Source organism: Branchiostoma belcheri, unplaced genomic scaffold (assembly GCF_001625305.1).
Source record: "Branchiostoma belcheri isolate BF01 breed outbred unplaced genomic scaffold, Haploidv18h27 scaffold24, whole genome shotgun sequence".
In the NCBI taxonomy this organism is placed as follows: Eukaryota; Metazoa; Chordata; class Leptocardii; order Amphioxiformes; family Branchiostomatidae; genus Branchiostoma; species Branchiostoma belcheri.
In genome coordinates, this window is record NW_017803843.1 from 578,714 (window position 1) to 593,910 (window position 15,197).

At 40.9% G+C, this 15,197-nt stretch overlaps 3 protein-coding genes across 3 annotated transcripts; all 3 read right to left on the bottom strand.

The window, feature by feature from the left end:
* Positions 1-177: 177 nt before the first annotated feature.
* On the bottom strand, positions 178-1,611 carry LOC109470915. Its single transcript, XM_019770013.1, has 3 exons — positions 1,439-1,611; positions 723-783; positions 178-354 (listed from the first exon to the last, which is right to left on the bottom strand). The coding sequence occupies exons 1-3, from the start codon at positions 1,579-1,581 to the stop codon at positions 178-180; spliced, it is 381 nt and encodes a 126-aa protein (XP_019625572.1). The 5' UTR covers positions 1,582-1,611.
* A 430-nt stretch (positions 1,612-2,041) lies between these two features.
* On the bottom strand, positions 2,042-13,340 carry LOC109470954 (alpha-N-acetylgalactosaminide alpha-2,6-sialyltransferase 2-like). Its single transcript, XM_019770049.1, has 7 exons — positions 13,194-13,340; positions 6,755-6,929; positions 6,203-6,365; positions 4,772-4,886; positions 3,366-3,460; positions 2,773-2,970; positions 2,042-2,318 (listed from the first exon to the last, which is right to left on the bottom strand). Exons 2-7 carry the CDS (start codon positions 6,846-6,848, stop codon positions 2,141-2,143), a joined length of 843 nt encoding a protein of 280 aa, XP_019625608.1. The 5' UTR covers positions 6,849-6,929; positions 13,194-13,340; the 3' UTR covers positions 2,042-2,140.
* LOC109470916 (alpha-N-acetylgalactosaminide alpha-2,6-sialyltransferase 1-like) lies at positions 9,536-12,633 on the bottom strand. The gene is made up of 4 exons (XM_019770014.1): positions 12,435-12,633; positions 11,819-11,996; positions 10,009-10,206; positions 9,536-9,713 (listed from the first exon to the last, which is right to left on the bottom strand). Exons 1-4 carry the CDS (start codon positions 12,631-12,633, stop codon positions 9,536-9,538), a joined length of 753 nt encoding a protein of 250 aa, XP_019625573.1.
* Positions 13,341-15,197: the final 1,857 nt, after the last annotated feature.

Consider the following 15,197-nt stretch of genomic DNA (forward strand, 5'->3'; position numbering starts at 1 on the left):
GTGTTTTATTACATTATAACACAGTGCATGGCCACCTTGTAATAACACTGCAGAGTTTCAACTAAAGGCTTGTGAACTTACGCATGCTGCTAGTCAAGACTTTAAAACGTTTCCAAAGCGTCACATAGCTTTCACCCTTTTTAATACTTTTTACTCATGCACTATCTGCAAAGGAATTTAAAATTGTGCGCTCACCGATTCCACGTGGTGTTGGTCTCTGGTGTAGGGTATGTCCGAAAGTTGGAACTTTTGCTTGCCGAAAGGCGGTACCAAGTTCTCTAAGATGTCACTCGGCAACTTTACTGATATATTTCCATATCTATCTTCTTCTGTTTCTGAGATTTTATCCGAAAACTGCAGAAAGTGATAGAAGTTACATGTACATGTCCTAAAATTTTGTTGCGGTGTTTATTTTTGTTCTAGTGATAATTAGTTACATAAGCATCCCACATGGCAAGCACTGGAAAAATGTCCTGAACTCTTACATTTATCAGATTTCAATTCTTACTATCAGATAGTCCTTCAGATAAGATATTTTATGAGAAGTTGACGGGTGGACCGAGGAAAAAATACTCGTATTTCAGGGATGTGTACGTACTGATATTTGTAATGTAGGTATAAAGATTTTCCTGCGAAGATACAGATCGGTCACCGTGGATCGGTTTCTTCCAAAACTTCCGGTAACTGTAAATATTCCGCTAGCATTACATCAAACTGCCCACCTGCTTTTCTCTACTCGACAGGTTCTTTGCCCAAGCGTTCAAAAACATCCCACTCGTTTCTCTGAAAAAGAAGTTACTAAGATTGCAATAGTTGATGGCATAAGAGAAAGGGCTTGGAGCCGGGCTGGTATCTACTCGGGCTATGTATTGTGGACAGGTTATAGCCTTTATTTTCCCAACAACCACTGCTTCATTCATATTCTGCAAGTACCAGGATGTTCGCTCATACCTTGTTTGTCACCAGGATGTTATCAACCATATTTTTGTCAACAGTCATGTATATCTATTATAGACCTCAGGATTATATACAGTAAGTATACTGATTTGTTAGATTTGTTCTCTCATTTCTGCCATACTTTGTACCTTGTACATTGTTGCGTAATAAAAGTCATGTATAATCAACTTACTGTATATAAAGTTATATATAGTACGCTAAGTACCAATCATAACTGTTTGACACGAATAACGTTGTCAGTCCTAGCGGCACTGGAATAAATCTTGGGAGGATATACAATATTAATGTACTAATAGTCTCAGTAGTAGATATTTCCAAGCGATTCAATTAGGTTCTCTTCTTCCCTCCCCACGCCTCTCTTTGGTAATCGTACTGTACTACATACGGAAAGACTGAGAGATCATCGAGCAGTACCGAGAGGAACTTCGTTTTGTATTTGTCCCTCCCTCCCCAAGCAGCCTACAAGGTTCGACATCCTTACCTTTCTATGTCAGTCGCCTTTTTCAGAACCGTCCTGAACCAGTCACTACTGGCCATCTGTGAAAGGAACAGGAAATACGCCAAGCCCAGAATCTGCAGAAAGAGCGCCTGCAAACTGCAGCACGGCAGCCTTTTACGAGGCATTGTAACATACTCTTACAATGAAGACAGAATTATGAAATAGCTCAAGGACACATTTGATACGTGCCGTGTGGGTATGTGGATATTTACGGATATTGAAGACAGACCAGGATATACCCATGTGTGACCTAGGGTTTGTCGATATGTACCATGCCTCACCCTACTCTCTAAGCAGAGGTCGGCTGGGAAAAGTGTGAGCTCCGTTTTCTGTCATACTGCCAAATCCACTGTCCATTTAGAAACTTTTTACTTATTTCACGGACGCACGCGCACTCACACACACACCCGTCACACATACACACAATCACACACACACACACACACACACACACTCACTCATATACTCGTAGGTGCCAATATGCCGGATATATTAATTTCAATATGATCTATAGCACCGATTTTTATATGCATTGGCCTGTTAAATGTGTACTACAGCACTGTAAATAACAGCGGGTTTGATGTACATGTCATGCAAGTTTATTTAAATGAGTATAAACTGAAACTGAATTAAAAGTCCAGAGAGGTAGCGTCCTTCGTACGAGTAGCTGCCCCTGCCGCCTTGTTATGGTACTGCAGTGTTGGGGCTGTAATCCTGACGGTTGTGCCAGGTGATGATCTTCTCCTCGTGCAGTCTCTGCCACAAACGACTCTCCTCGCTGTAGTCATGGTTACCCCACCTTATGTCTCCGTCCGCCTGCTGCTTGGGAACCTTCTGGTGGTCGTAGTAGTGCGCATAGAATCTGTAGGAACGTGTACTTTGTGTGTTGGTTCTGAAGTGGGCTATCATGGATCCATCTGCAGCGTTTTCCAATGTTAGGTAATACTAGTAATCACGCCAGAGTAGAAACTCCGATCTGGTAGAATCGGCGATTCTATACCAGTGGAGATCCCGACCAGAGTCTCTTTCAACCGAAACTACGAATCCCGAATGGAGTATGTAAATTTAAAGATATTCACTGAACAGAGAGTCAGAACTTTTCAACTTTAATTCATGTCACTTAAGATCAATGCATTGACTAGTATGCATTGGCTTGAAATTCAGGATTTGTAAATGGGAAACTTTCCTAACAGTAACACATTAACAGCATCTCGATCGGAGTGTCTTTCGAAAGTTAGATCGGTGTGTCTATCCTGACATATAGCAAGCAAAATCCTGGGTACTATAGGTTAACAAGGACATAAAATTGCACTTACCGTGGGTCATAACCAAATCCGTAGATGTTCACAACGTCGCACAGTTGGATAGCCAGGAACACTGTCATCGCCCCCGTGGTTGGTCGAAGAGACAGTGATGTGTCCATGTAGTTCACAAAGACGTAACGGATGAAGTCAGGATGCACAACTTTCGTTGTTGTGCGGTTGACGTTAGCGTTGAGAGGAATTTCACACCACCTAAAGATGTGTAAATGCACCCTTTATGCTTTAATTTTAAGTTACAACACACACCAAAAGTTTTTTTTCTAAATTCTATTCTTTTGTTCTGTTCGGTTACTTTGGGACACTTGTATCTATTGTTTTAAGGTTTGATGGTCACTCTGAACGAAACAGGGTGTGAAGCTCCTGGCAGGCTGTTGCTCTCTTAGCGGCTGTTGTGGCTAAGAACTACCACTGTGTTTCTCCAGTTCCTATATATATATATATATATATATATATATATATATATATATATATATATATATATATATATATATATATATAATTACCCTGTTAACTTATATCTATAACTTCATAAAGAATCTAATGAACTCAACCTATCTCTTTATCAATTTGTTATTACATTAACTTACGGTACGCCACACTTTGGAAGGGTCCGGTTGTACAGCCATTGTGTGATATAGGGCAGGTCGGGCGTCTTGAAAGGAATGTAGATCTGCAATGCATGCTGAAAGTAGGAAGGACTTCACATTTCAAAGTTTCTCAGTTTCTCATTTCAACCCTCACTGTCAGAGATATGAATTATATCTTGCACGTTTAAGACGTAGTAACCAATGTGACCTGTTTGTTCCCAAAACTGGTCGCCTCACGGCATACCATACATAAGAGTACACGTCAAGTAAAGAGTAGACTGAAGTTGGCGATGCAGCGTTCAGTGCAACCTGCAAACAACTTACAAGCCCGTCTTAGATTGAGATTGGTGACAACCTACATGTAGGTCTTCTGGCATTGGTAGCTGAAGAAGAGAGGCAGGCAGAACTGGTGCGTCGCAAAAGTAACCGAGGGCCTACTTTCGAAAGTACTTCAGCAGAGACGCAGGAAGTGTGCCGTGGCAGCTCCTTGCTATTGAGCAATAAAACCACTGAATATCGTTACTTCTGTTGAAATTTGGACTGAAAATAAATGCCAATAACTTCTGATTCCATTTTATTCCATTTCATATGATGTAACAAGAGATAATGTCAGACACATTCTATTCCTGTTATGATCTGTTTTATGAAGTTGGCAAGAGAGCCGTGCCGGCTGTTTTCCCTTGCCCTTCAACATTCTGACACACAAATACATGGTGTAACACACACAAGTACACGATGTAACACACACGTGGTGAACTGTGCGACGTAGTCTGAGGCAGGAGTTTATATATGCTCCCTATAACCCCCTTTTCCTGACCATCTGATGCACTGATTAGCACATGTGACGTCATAATCTTAGGCAGGTGCCTGTTCGGCCGCCCGACGGGTCCCGGGCAGTGAGGTTACGGCGTCGCTTCGGCGTATTTCGCCGAACGGGGCCCGAAGTGTTTTTAACTCTGAGTTAAAATCGATTCGGCGACCGCGCGGGGTCAAAAATAGGCCGGCAGACGTCGGGAAGCCCGCCGGTCTCCGTCCAGGTCCCGTTCGGTAGTGCCAAAAAACACGCCGAACACGCGCCGAGCGGGCCCCTTTCTTGAATTGTGACCTAAGCATAATAAGGGGTTTCGGATTAACGTCCCATGCAAATCGACAACGCATAGCCATAGCTTGGTTCTCATTTTCACCTGAGTTGAGTAAGGATATGTTCAGTAGAAGTGACTTTCCAAAAGGGCACAACATTAGCGCCTGGTAGGGATTCGAATCTAGAACCTTCAGATTCCAAGGTAACAGCTAGAAGACTACTTTGAGGTTGTAAAACATATTTATGGCACGACAGTAATCAAAACATGTGAAAATGTGTGGTAACGAAGCAAACTCTACGTCATGAAATGAAGTATGGGACTTACCGCGCTGGCAACGAGCTTGTTTCTCCGATTATGTGACTCCGGAAAAAAGATATAGAAGGACAGCTTTTTCCCGACATCCTTAGCAAATGGCTCGTCCATGAGAGCATGGTTCACTCTAGAAAATATGGAGTCTATATGACATCTTCTGTTTCTGCGTTGATGTTTTTGTCCATCATCCATAGACACATATGCAGTAATTATTGCACATGATGTAACTATTGCTCTCCGTATACCTTAAAGCTGCTGCTGCCAATTAATTACCTCCATGAAAAATGGAGGTATTGTTTTTGGCGGCGTCTGTCTGTGTGTCTGTGTGTGTGTGTGTCTGTGTCTGTGTGTCTGTGTGTCTGTGTGTCTGTGTGTGTTTCCGCAACTTTGTAGTCAGCATAACTTCATAACGCCTTTATGGATTGTGATGATATTTGGTATGCTGATAAGTCTTAGGAAGACAAAGGTCAAGGTCAAATATGGGCCTCCTGGTGGATGACCTTGGTACTGCAGCAGAACTTCCGGTTTTTGTATCTTTTGTCCTGAACATGCTATGGTCTTCAATTTTTGGTGACAGATAGCTTTTCCTGTTAGGAATAAGTGGTGTGGGTTTGGTCCCCCTAGCAGCTTGTTCAGGAACTGCAGGGGACTTTCGGGCGAAATCTTTGAAAGCCAATAAGTCCAGATAGGAACAGCGTATTTTCATCATTTTTGGTGTGTAGGTATCTGACAGAGAGATGTACACAATTAACTGCAAATTATGCAAATGAGGACTTTATTTGCATAATTAATGAGGAAATTCTATAATTACAGTCCGGTTTTTGTATCTTTTGTCCTGAACAAGCTATGGTCTTCAATTTTTGGTGACAGATAGCTTTTCCTGTTAGGAATAAGTGGTGTGGGTTTGGTCCCCCTAGCAGCTTGTTCAGGAACTGCAGGGGACTTTCGGGCGAAATCTTTGAAAGCCAATAAGTCCAGATAGGAACAGCGTATTTTCATCATTTTTGGTGTGTAGGTATCTGACAGAGAGATGTACACAATTAACTGCAAATTATGCAAATGAGGACTTTATTTGCATAATTAACGAGGAAATTCTATAATTACAGTGTTTTACATTATAGAACTTTCATACATTTAATGTATGTAACCTATGGCAGATGGAACATCAACAGATACTAATTATGCAAATGATGACCTAATTTGCATAATTAATGCAAAAAATATATGATTTCTCAATGGTGAATGATGGGAATGTCTTACTTGGGACATCTTTAAGTTAATCAAAAGTTAACATCACGATGCATATATTATGTTAATGCAGAGGTAATTTGCATAATTAAAGAAGAAATTTACATTTACATATCAAGCCCATATTTCATGGAGGTATGAGATCTCGGAACTCTTGTTTTGGGAAGTTTTTCAATGACCTCAAAAGTCTTTTACCTGAAGACATAGTCGTGCGCGTCTATCTTTTCTCCCTTGTTTGACCCCCTCAGGACCCCTCCTGTCCCCACCACTGCACACCGAACACACGGCTTCCTCTGACGGTCGCCATGGAAACCGAACACATCCGGGTTCTCCAACAATCCGATCATTTTCTGGGTAACTAAGTAAGAATAGTTCTTGTATTGGTGAGCGGTTTGTTGCAGTATTGTGCGTTCGAAAACAAACTTAAGTGGACACTTATGTTCATGAGGCTATGCTGCACAACAAAATTACCCGTACCCCTTGGCAATGGTATGAATAGTTGTGTTCTTAATTGTAAGTATGCAACATAGATTACTCTGTTATTATGTAACGTTATAACCAAAGAGGTTCAAAATCTAACCTATAACTAGGGACGTTTTAGGATGATCATTGACTTACGGTTGAAATTTTTCCTATATTTCTGGTCGTGATACCAATGTATCTGATGTTTTTAACTCATATCATTTTGGGCTTAGGTTAACTAAGAAAACAACTCTTTTATTTCTCAGATGAAGTTATAAACCCAACCTTTCTTGTCCTGTGGTTTGTATCCGAACGGCAGTTCAAAGTAAGCGCTGAGATGGTCGTTCCAGTAAGAATCGTCCAGGTCCTCGCGGTCCATGAAAAGTTTGACGTCTTCCACGAATCGAAACTTAAACCACTCGGACGAGTTGACTCTCCAGCGGAGACTAACAGGACAAACCTGTGGGAGGGATGGGTCACCGTTTGGTTCGTCTGTATTACCGTCTTACTTAAAGGGGTAATAATATAAACACTTTTACAGTAAAAACTGAAATATTTTGATTGAAAAATCTTAGAGCGATTGTAATTTACTTCCACTTCTCAACATAGTTGTGCAATTATCTCACATTTCTGACATTTATATTACAAAGTGTCGATGTATATATATATATATATATATATATATATATATATATATATATATATATATATATATACATCGACACTTTGTAATAAGACTGCATAGTTTCAACCAAAGGCTTGTGAACTTTCAAAAGTGTCAAACGACGGAGATTTTGGAAATGTTCTTTTAATTCTTAAACCATTTTAAATACTTTCTACTCATGCACTATGCGAAGAAATTTAAAATTGTGCGCTCACCGATTCCACGTGGTGTTGGTCTCTGGTGTAGGGTATGTGTGAAAGTTGGAAGTTTTTCTTGCGGAAATGTGGTACCAAGTTCTTTAATTTGTCTCTCGGCAACTTTACTGATATATTTCCATATCTATCTTCTTCGTTTTCTGAGATTCTATCCGAAAACTGCAGAAAGTGATAGAAGTTACATGTACATATCTTAAAATTTTGCTTCGGTGGTTCCTTTTATCTAGTGATAATTAGTGACACAATCATCGAACATGGCAAACACTGAAAAAATGTCCTTAACTATTACATTATCAGATTTCAATTCTACTTTCTACTCATGCACTATCTGCAAAGGAATGTGCAATTGTGCGCTCACCGATTTCACGTGGTGTTGATCTCTGGTGTAGGGTATGTCTGAAGGTTGGAACTTTTGCTTGCCGAAAGGTGGTACCAAGTTCTCTAAGATGTCACTCGGCAACTTTACTGATATATTTCCATATCTATCTTCTTCGGTTTCTGAGATTCTATCCGAAAACTGCAGAAAGTGATAGGAGTTACATGTACATATCTTAAATGTTCTAGTGATAATTAGTTACACAAGCATCCCACATGGCAAGAACTGAAAAAATGTCCTAAACTGTTACATTATCAGCTTTCAATTCTTTATTATAAGATTGTCTTTCATATCAGATATTTTGTGAGAAGTTGCTGGGTGAACGTAAGAAATAAAAATACTAGTATTTCCGGGATGTGTGCGCACTGATATATGATGTAGGTATAAAGATTTTCCTGCGAAGATACAGATTGGCTACGTCATCTTTAGCTTTGCAACGACAACTGTAAATATTCCGCTAACATTACATCAAACTGCCCACCTGCTTTTCTCTACCCAGCTTGTTTAGGTCGTGTTGAACTGACAAGGCTGTTTCATTGTGTTTCTCTGACCAAGCGTTCAAAAACAACCCACTAGTTTCTCTGAAAAAGTAGTTAGTAAGATTGCAATAGTTGATGGCATAAGATAAAGGGCTTGGAGCCGGGCTATGGATTGTGGACAGGTTATAGATTTTATTTTCCCAACAACCACTGCTTCATTCATATTCTGCTAGTACCGTGTTTGTCACCAGGATGTTATCTTTTACCGTATTTTTGTCAACAGCCATGTGTAGTCTATTATAGACGTGAAGATTACATACAGTATGTATATATAATCAACTTACTGTATATAAAGTTATATATAGTACGTTGACTCCCAAATATGGCTGTATGATACGGGTAACGTTGTCAGTCCTAGCGGCACTAGAAAAAGTGTTGGGTTGATATACTAGTAGCCACAGTTGTAGATATTTCCAAGCGATTCCATTAGGTTTTCTTCTTCACTCCCACGCCTCTCTTTGGTAATCGTACATACCGAAACTCAGAGATCATCGAGCAGTACCGAGAGGAACTTCGTTTTGTATTTGTCCCTCCCTCCCCAAGCAGTCTACAAGGTTCGACATCCTTACCTTTCTATGTCAGTCGCCTTTTTCAGAACCGTCCTGAACCACTCACTACTGGCCATCTGTGAAAGGAACAGGAAATACGCCAAGCCCAGAATCTGCAGGAAGAGCGCCTGCAAACTGCAGCACGGCAGCCTTTTACGAGGCATTGTAAAATGCTCTCTTACAAAGAATTATCTAATGGCTCAATTAGGACACATATGATACGTGCCGTGTGGGTATGTGGATATTTACGGATATTAAAGACAGACCAGGATATACCCTTGGGTTTATCGATACGTACCATGCGTCACCCTACTCTCCGAGTAGATGTGGGATGGGAAAACGTTTTGGTGAGATTCTTCTTATTTGCCCCGTTTTCAAATCCATTGTCCATTGAGAATTATTTGTACTTATTTCACACACACACACACACACACACACACACACACACACACACACACGCACACACACACACACACACTCATGTAGTGCTTTTATGGCTGAATGTATATTTTTAAGTTGACAGTTGATCTATAGCACCGATTTTACATGCATTGGCCTAATTGTGACAAATGTGTACTACAGCATTGTAACAAAATAGCGGGTTTTATATACATGTGTACATGTCATGCAGCTTTATTCAAATTAGTATAGACTGAAACTGAAGTAGAAGTCCAGAGAGGTAACGTCCTTTGTACGAGTAGTGGCGGCTTGTTATGCCGGCTTGTTATGGTACTGCAGTGTTGGGACTCTGATCCTGACGGTTGTGCCAGGTGATGATCTTCTCCTCGTGCAGTCTCTGCCACAGACGCCTCTCCTCGCTGAAGTCATGGTAACCCCACTTGATCTCTCCGTCCGCCTGCTGCCTGGGAACCTTTTGGTGGTCGTAGTAGTGCTGATTAAATCTGTAGGAACGTGTACTTTGTGTGTTGGTTATAAAGTGGGCTATCATGGTGCACAGAAATACCACCTGCAGCGTCTTCACAGCTGAAGACAGGGGAATCGAGTATGTTAATCCTAAGTATTCGCTCAAGAGACAGAACTTTTCAACTTCGATTCATATCACTTCAATGCATTGACTTGAAATTAACACCCTAACACATTAACAGCATCCTGTTTGGAGTCTCTGTCAGATCGGAGTTGTGATATATGTATACAAAAGCCTGGGTACTACAAGTTTAAAGGTAAAATCGCCCTTACCGTGGGTCATAGCCAAATCCATAGATGTTCACAACGTCGCACAGTTGGATAGCCAGGAACACTGTGATAGCTCCAGTGGTTGGTCGAAGAGACAGTGACGTGTCCATGTAGTTCACAAAGACGTAACGTACAAAGTCAGGATGCACAACTTTCGTTGTTGTGCGGTCGACGTTAGCGTTGAGAGGAATTTCACACCACCTTAAGATGTGAAATAGATATCTTAATAGGCTAACAACTACCACTGTGTCTCTCCATTTCCTGGATATATTTACCTCTTATTATTAGTAAGTTGTTTGTCTAACGAACGCAACCTTGATCTTTATCAATGTGTTAATTATGGGTTAATGACCCGCCACGAGGTGTATATGGTGTCATAAGGACCGGTCATTGCATTCAACCACCGGTTGAACCGCCGAGTGAGCGCTAGCTACTTCTAGTTCTCTGTCTGGTGCGCCCCACTCACGTAATATTCTTCTATATCTTCTGAATGGAAATCAAATTCTTCATCCATTAGGACGTATTCTCTTTGCAACGATGACGGACAACTTAAATATGTTGTTAGACAGAGTCTGTTCTCTAACCCAATATTCATGTTCCACCGGTATGTTCGATCTGACCTCTTTCGAACAGAGCAGTCGACGCTGATTGGTCCCAGGGGGTTCGGGGATTTAAGTACCGCTAGGTAGTTTATGGCGTCACACCCAATAGAAAATGGGGACCCCCGATTGGTGAACATCATCTGGCTATATGATGATATATTCATAACTTACACTGCGCTACACTTTGGAAGGGTCCGGTTGTACAGCCATTGGGTGATATAGGGCAGGTCTGTCGTCTTGAAAGGAATGTAGATCTGCAATGCATGCTGAAAGTAGGAAAGACTTCACATTGTTTCTCATTTCAAACCTTAATGTGGGAGATATGAATTATATCTTGCACGCAAACGGAGTAGTTACCAATGTGACCTGTTTGTTTCCAGAGCTGGTAGCCTCACGGCATGGCATGCCTGTTTTTGACATTAACTACAAGTTGCGTGAGATCAGACTGTTGATCCACTCACTCACTCACTCACTCACTCACTCACTCACTCACTCACTCACTCACTCACTCTCACTCACTCACTCACTCACTCACTCACTCACTCACTCACTCACTCACTCACTCCTCACTCACTCACTCAAAGGGATGATCAATTACTTCAAGCTAAGTGTTGTCGAATCTTTAAAATGGTCTAGGTGTGGCTCTTCATGGAGGGGGACCTCCGGATTCAATTTGGATTCCATCCAAAACGTCAACCCCTAACCGAAGATTGGTACTCATTTTCACCTGAGTCGAGTGAGGATATGCTCATGATCAGTAGAAGTGACTTTCCAAAGGGCACAACATTGGAGCCTGGTTCGAACCTAGAAGCTGTAGATTCCAAATCGACAACCAGAAGACTACCTTGAGGTGGTCACATGTACAAAAGTAATCAAAATATGTGAAAAGATGTGACAACAAAGCGAATTCTACGACATCAAGTATGGAACTCACCGCGCGAGAAATCAGCTTGTACCGATTATGTGATTCCGGATAGAAAGTATAGAAGGACATCTTACTGCCGACATCCTTGCTGAATTCTCTCCCCATGAAAGCATGGTTTACTCTAGAAAAAAAGTGTCCATATGACATCTTCTGTTTCTGCGTTGATGTTCTTGTACATAGACACATGTGCGGCATCAAACACGGTGTAACTTTTGCCCGAATACCTTAAAGCTGTTGCTGCAATTAATTTTTTTTAAGTCTTTCAATGACCACAAAAGTATTCTACCTGAAGACATAGTCGTGTGCGTCTATCTCTGCTCCCTTGTTTGACCCACTCAGGACCCCTCCTGTCCCCACCACTGCACACCGAACACACGGCTTCCTCTGACGGTCGCCATGGAAACCGAACACATCCGGGTTCTCCAACAATCCGATCAGTTGCTGGGTAACCATCCTTCCATCACCTAGAAGATAACCAAAAGACTGTGTTCCTACTAAGATCAGAAAACCCACTCACTATGCACTGCCTTCAAAGAAGAAGAATAGCAAGCGTATAGTAGTAGTAGAAGATAGTAGTTGTCTGTTCCCTATTGTTGTATTGTGCCGTATAGTATCTTTGACTCTGTAAAAGCAATTAGCCTTGGGGCATGATTTTGCAAATAAAACTTATTACTAAGTAAGAATAGTTCTTGTATTAGTGAGAGGTTTGTCGTTTTTATTTACAGCAAGGGCATTTTCATGATGATCATAAATATTTACTTACGGTTGACATTTTTTCTGTTTTTTTTCTGGTCGTAATACGGTAGTAAGGTTATCTGATTTATTTTTGTCAATTACATATAGGGATTAAATTAACTCAGTAAACCACGCTTTCATTTCTCAGATGAAGCAATAGACCCAACCTTTCCTGTCGGGTTTGTATCCGAACGGCAGTTCGAAGTATGCGCCGAGATGGTCGTTCCAGTAAGAATCGTCCAGGTCCTCGCGGTCCATGAAAAGTTTGACGTCTTCCACGAATCGAAACTTAAACCACTCGGACGACTTGACTCTCCAGCGGAGACTAACAGGACAAACCTGTGGGAGGGGTGGGTTACCATTCATTTCGTCAACCTCCTTGGTTTCGTCTATATTGCCATTTTCCTTACGCTTTCATCAGTGAAAAAAAGAGCGTTTCAATGAATGAATGAATGAATGAATGAATGAATGAATGAATGAATGAATGAATGAATGAATGAATGAATGAATGAATGAAGACATTTATTGTACACACATACCCACTGGGTTAAGTACAGGTCACAAAAAAGGGATGGAATATAGATAACATTACATACATACATCGTCAAGTAGCGCTAGCTACAATCAAGTAAATTCGGTTTCTTCTCGTTTCTTAGTAATTGCAAAAATGTAAGAGCAGATATGTTTCAATACGTTTTAAGGTAGCACATGGCCACTTTGTGACACTGCAATGTTTCAGCTAAAGGCTTATATAAGTAGATGTGTGAACTTACTCCAATGAACCAGTTGGTCTCATGCTATGCTGCCAGCCAATGCCTTAAAGCGTTTCAAAATCGCCATATAGCGATTTTTTCAATGTTCCTTCACCCTTTTAATACTTTTTACTCATGCATTATCTGCAAAGAGGTGTACAATTATGCGCTCACCGATTCCACGTGGTGTTGGTCTCTGGTGTAGGGTATGTCTGAAAGTTGGAACTTTTGCTTGCCGAAAGGCGGTACCAAGTTCTCTAAGATGTCACTCGGCAACGTTATTGATATATTTCCATATCTATCTTCTTCGGTTTCTGATATTTTATCCAAAAACTGCAGAAAATTGATAAATGATAGAAGTTACATATTTCAAATTTTTTTTGGTGGTTATTTTTGTTCTAGTGACAATGAGTTACACAAACATCCAACATGGCAAGAACTGACAAAAATGTCCTAAACTCTTACATTATCAGATTTTAACTCTTTTATTCATCACATTCCAATGATCAGATATTTTGTCAGAAGTTGGCGAGTGGACCTAGGAAAAAATACTAGTATTTCAGGAATGTGTACGCACTGATACTGTATAAAGATTCTCCTGCGAAGATACGGATCCATTTCTTCAAAACATGACCGGACAATCTGCGCCATCTTTGCAACGGTAACTAAATATTCCGCTAGCATTACATCAAACTGCCCACCTGCTTTTCTCTACCCAGGTTCTTGATGTCGTGTTGAACTGAAAAGGCTGTTTCATTGTGTTTCTCTGACCAAGCGTGCAAAAACAACCCACTCGTTTTTCTGAAAAAGTAGAAGTTACTATGATTGCAATAGTTGATGGCATAAGGGATTAGAGCCGGACTGCTATCTACTCGGGCTATGTATTTTGGACAGGTTACAGCCTTTATTTTCATAACAACCACTGCTTCATTAATATTCTGCAAGTACTAGGATGTTAGCCCATACCGTATTTGTCACCAGGATGTTATCTTTTACCGTATTTTTGTCAATGTATAGCCCATTATAGACCTGAAACTTATATATAGGTTTTCTTCTTCCCCCCCGACAACTCTCTTTGGTAATACATACCGAAAGACTGAGAGATCATCGTGCAGTACCGAGAGGAACTTCGTCTTTTAAGCCTACAATGTTCGACATCCTTACCTTTCTATGTCAGTCGCCTTTTTCAGAACTGTCCTGAACCAGTCACTACTGGCCATCTGTGAAAGGAACAGGAAATACGCCAAGCCCAGAATCTGCAGGAAGAGCGCCTGTAAAGTGCAGCACGGCAGCCTTTTACGAGGCATTGTAAGATACTCTCTTACAATGAAAACACGAATTATGAAATGGCTCAATTAGGACACATTTGATACGTGCCGTGTGGGTATGTACATATTTACGGATATTGAAAACAGACCAGGATATACACTAGGGTTTATCGATACAAACCTTGTCTCACCCTACTCTCCTACCCTCCAAGCAAATAACAGCGGATTGCATGTACAAGTGTTATGGAAGATTTTCTTGATTAATATAAACTGAAACTTAATTAGAAATCCAGAGAGTCGCGTTGCATGGCGTAACGGCAGAGTGCTCGTGTTGGAACCAAGAGGTCCCGGGTTCGAGTCCTGACATGTGACCGATCTTGTGCACTTGGGAAAGGTACTTCAGTTATGGAGACAACAAAATTTGCATCAAGACTTTTCTGAATAACAACTGTTCCAAACTGGCATGGTGTTCCAACAGTCTGCTTCTCATTTATCTGATCACGGAAAGATGAAAAACTGTCACAAGTCTGGACAGATTTGATTATAAACATCGGCCCTAGGTTTTAGACATGTGTGTAAATCTTACTCTCCAAGCAGAGGTTGTGGGGGAATGATCGTTACTTTTTATATATGGCCGTTTTTTGTCGCTACCCCCATCGGTGGCTGCCGACCTTCTCTGGCTAATGGATACTGCCTGGCCAATTTGATACTGTCTTTTTACCACCGAAAGGGATCTGCTTGGAGATTATGTAAATCTTATGATCTCCTAAGGTGCAAATCAAGCTTGATACTCATGACAGTCGGTATTGTTTCATACATCAACTACCAAGATTTAATTTACACCTCTAACACAACAGGCTAGTGGGCTTACCACAAGTGTAATCTCTTTGGTACTTGAAATAATCAAGAC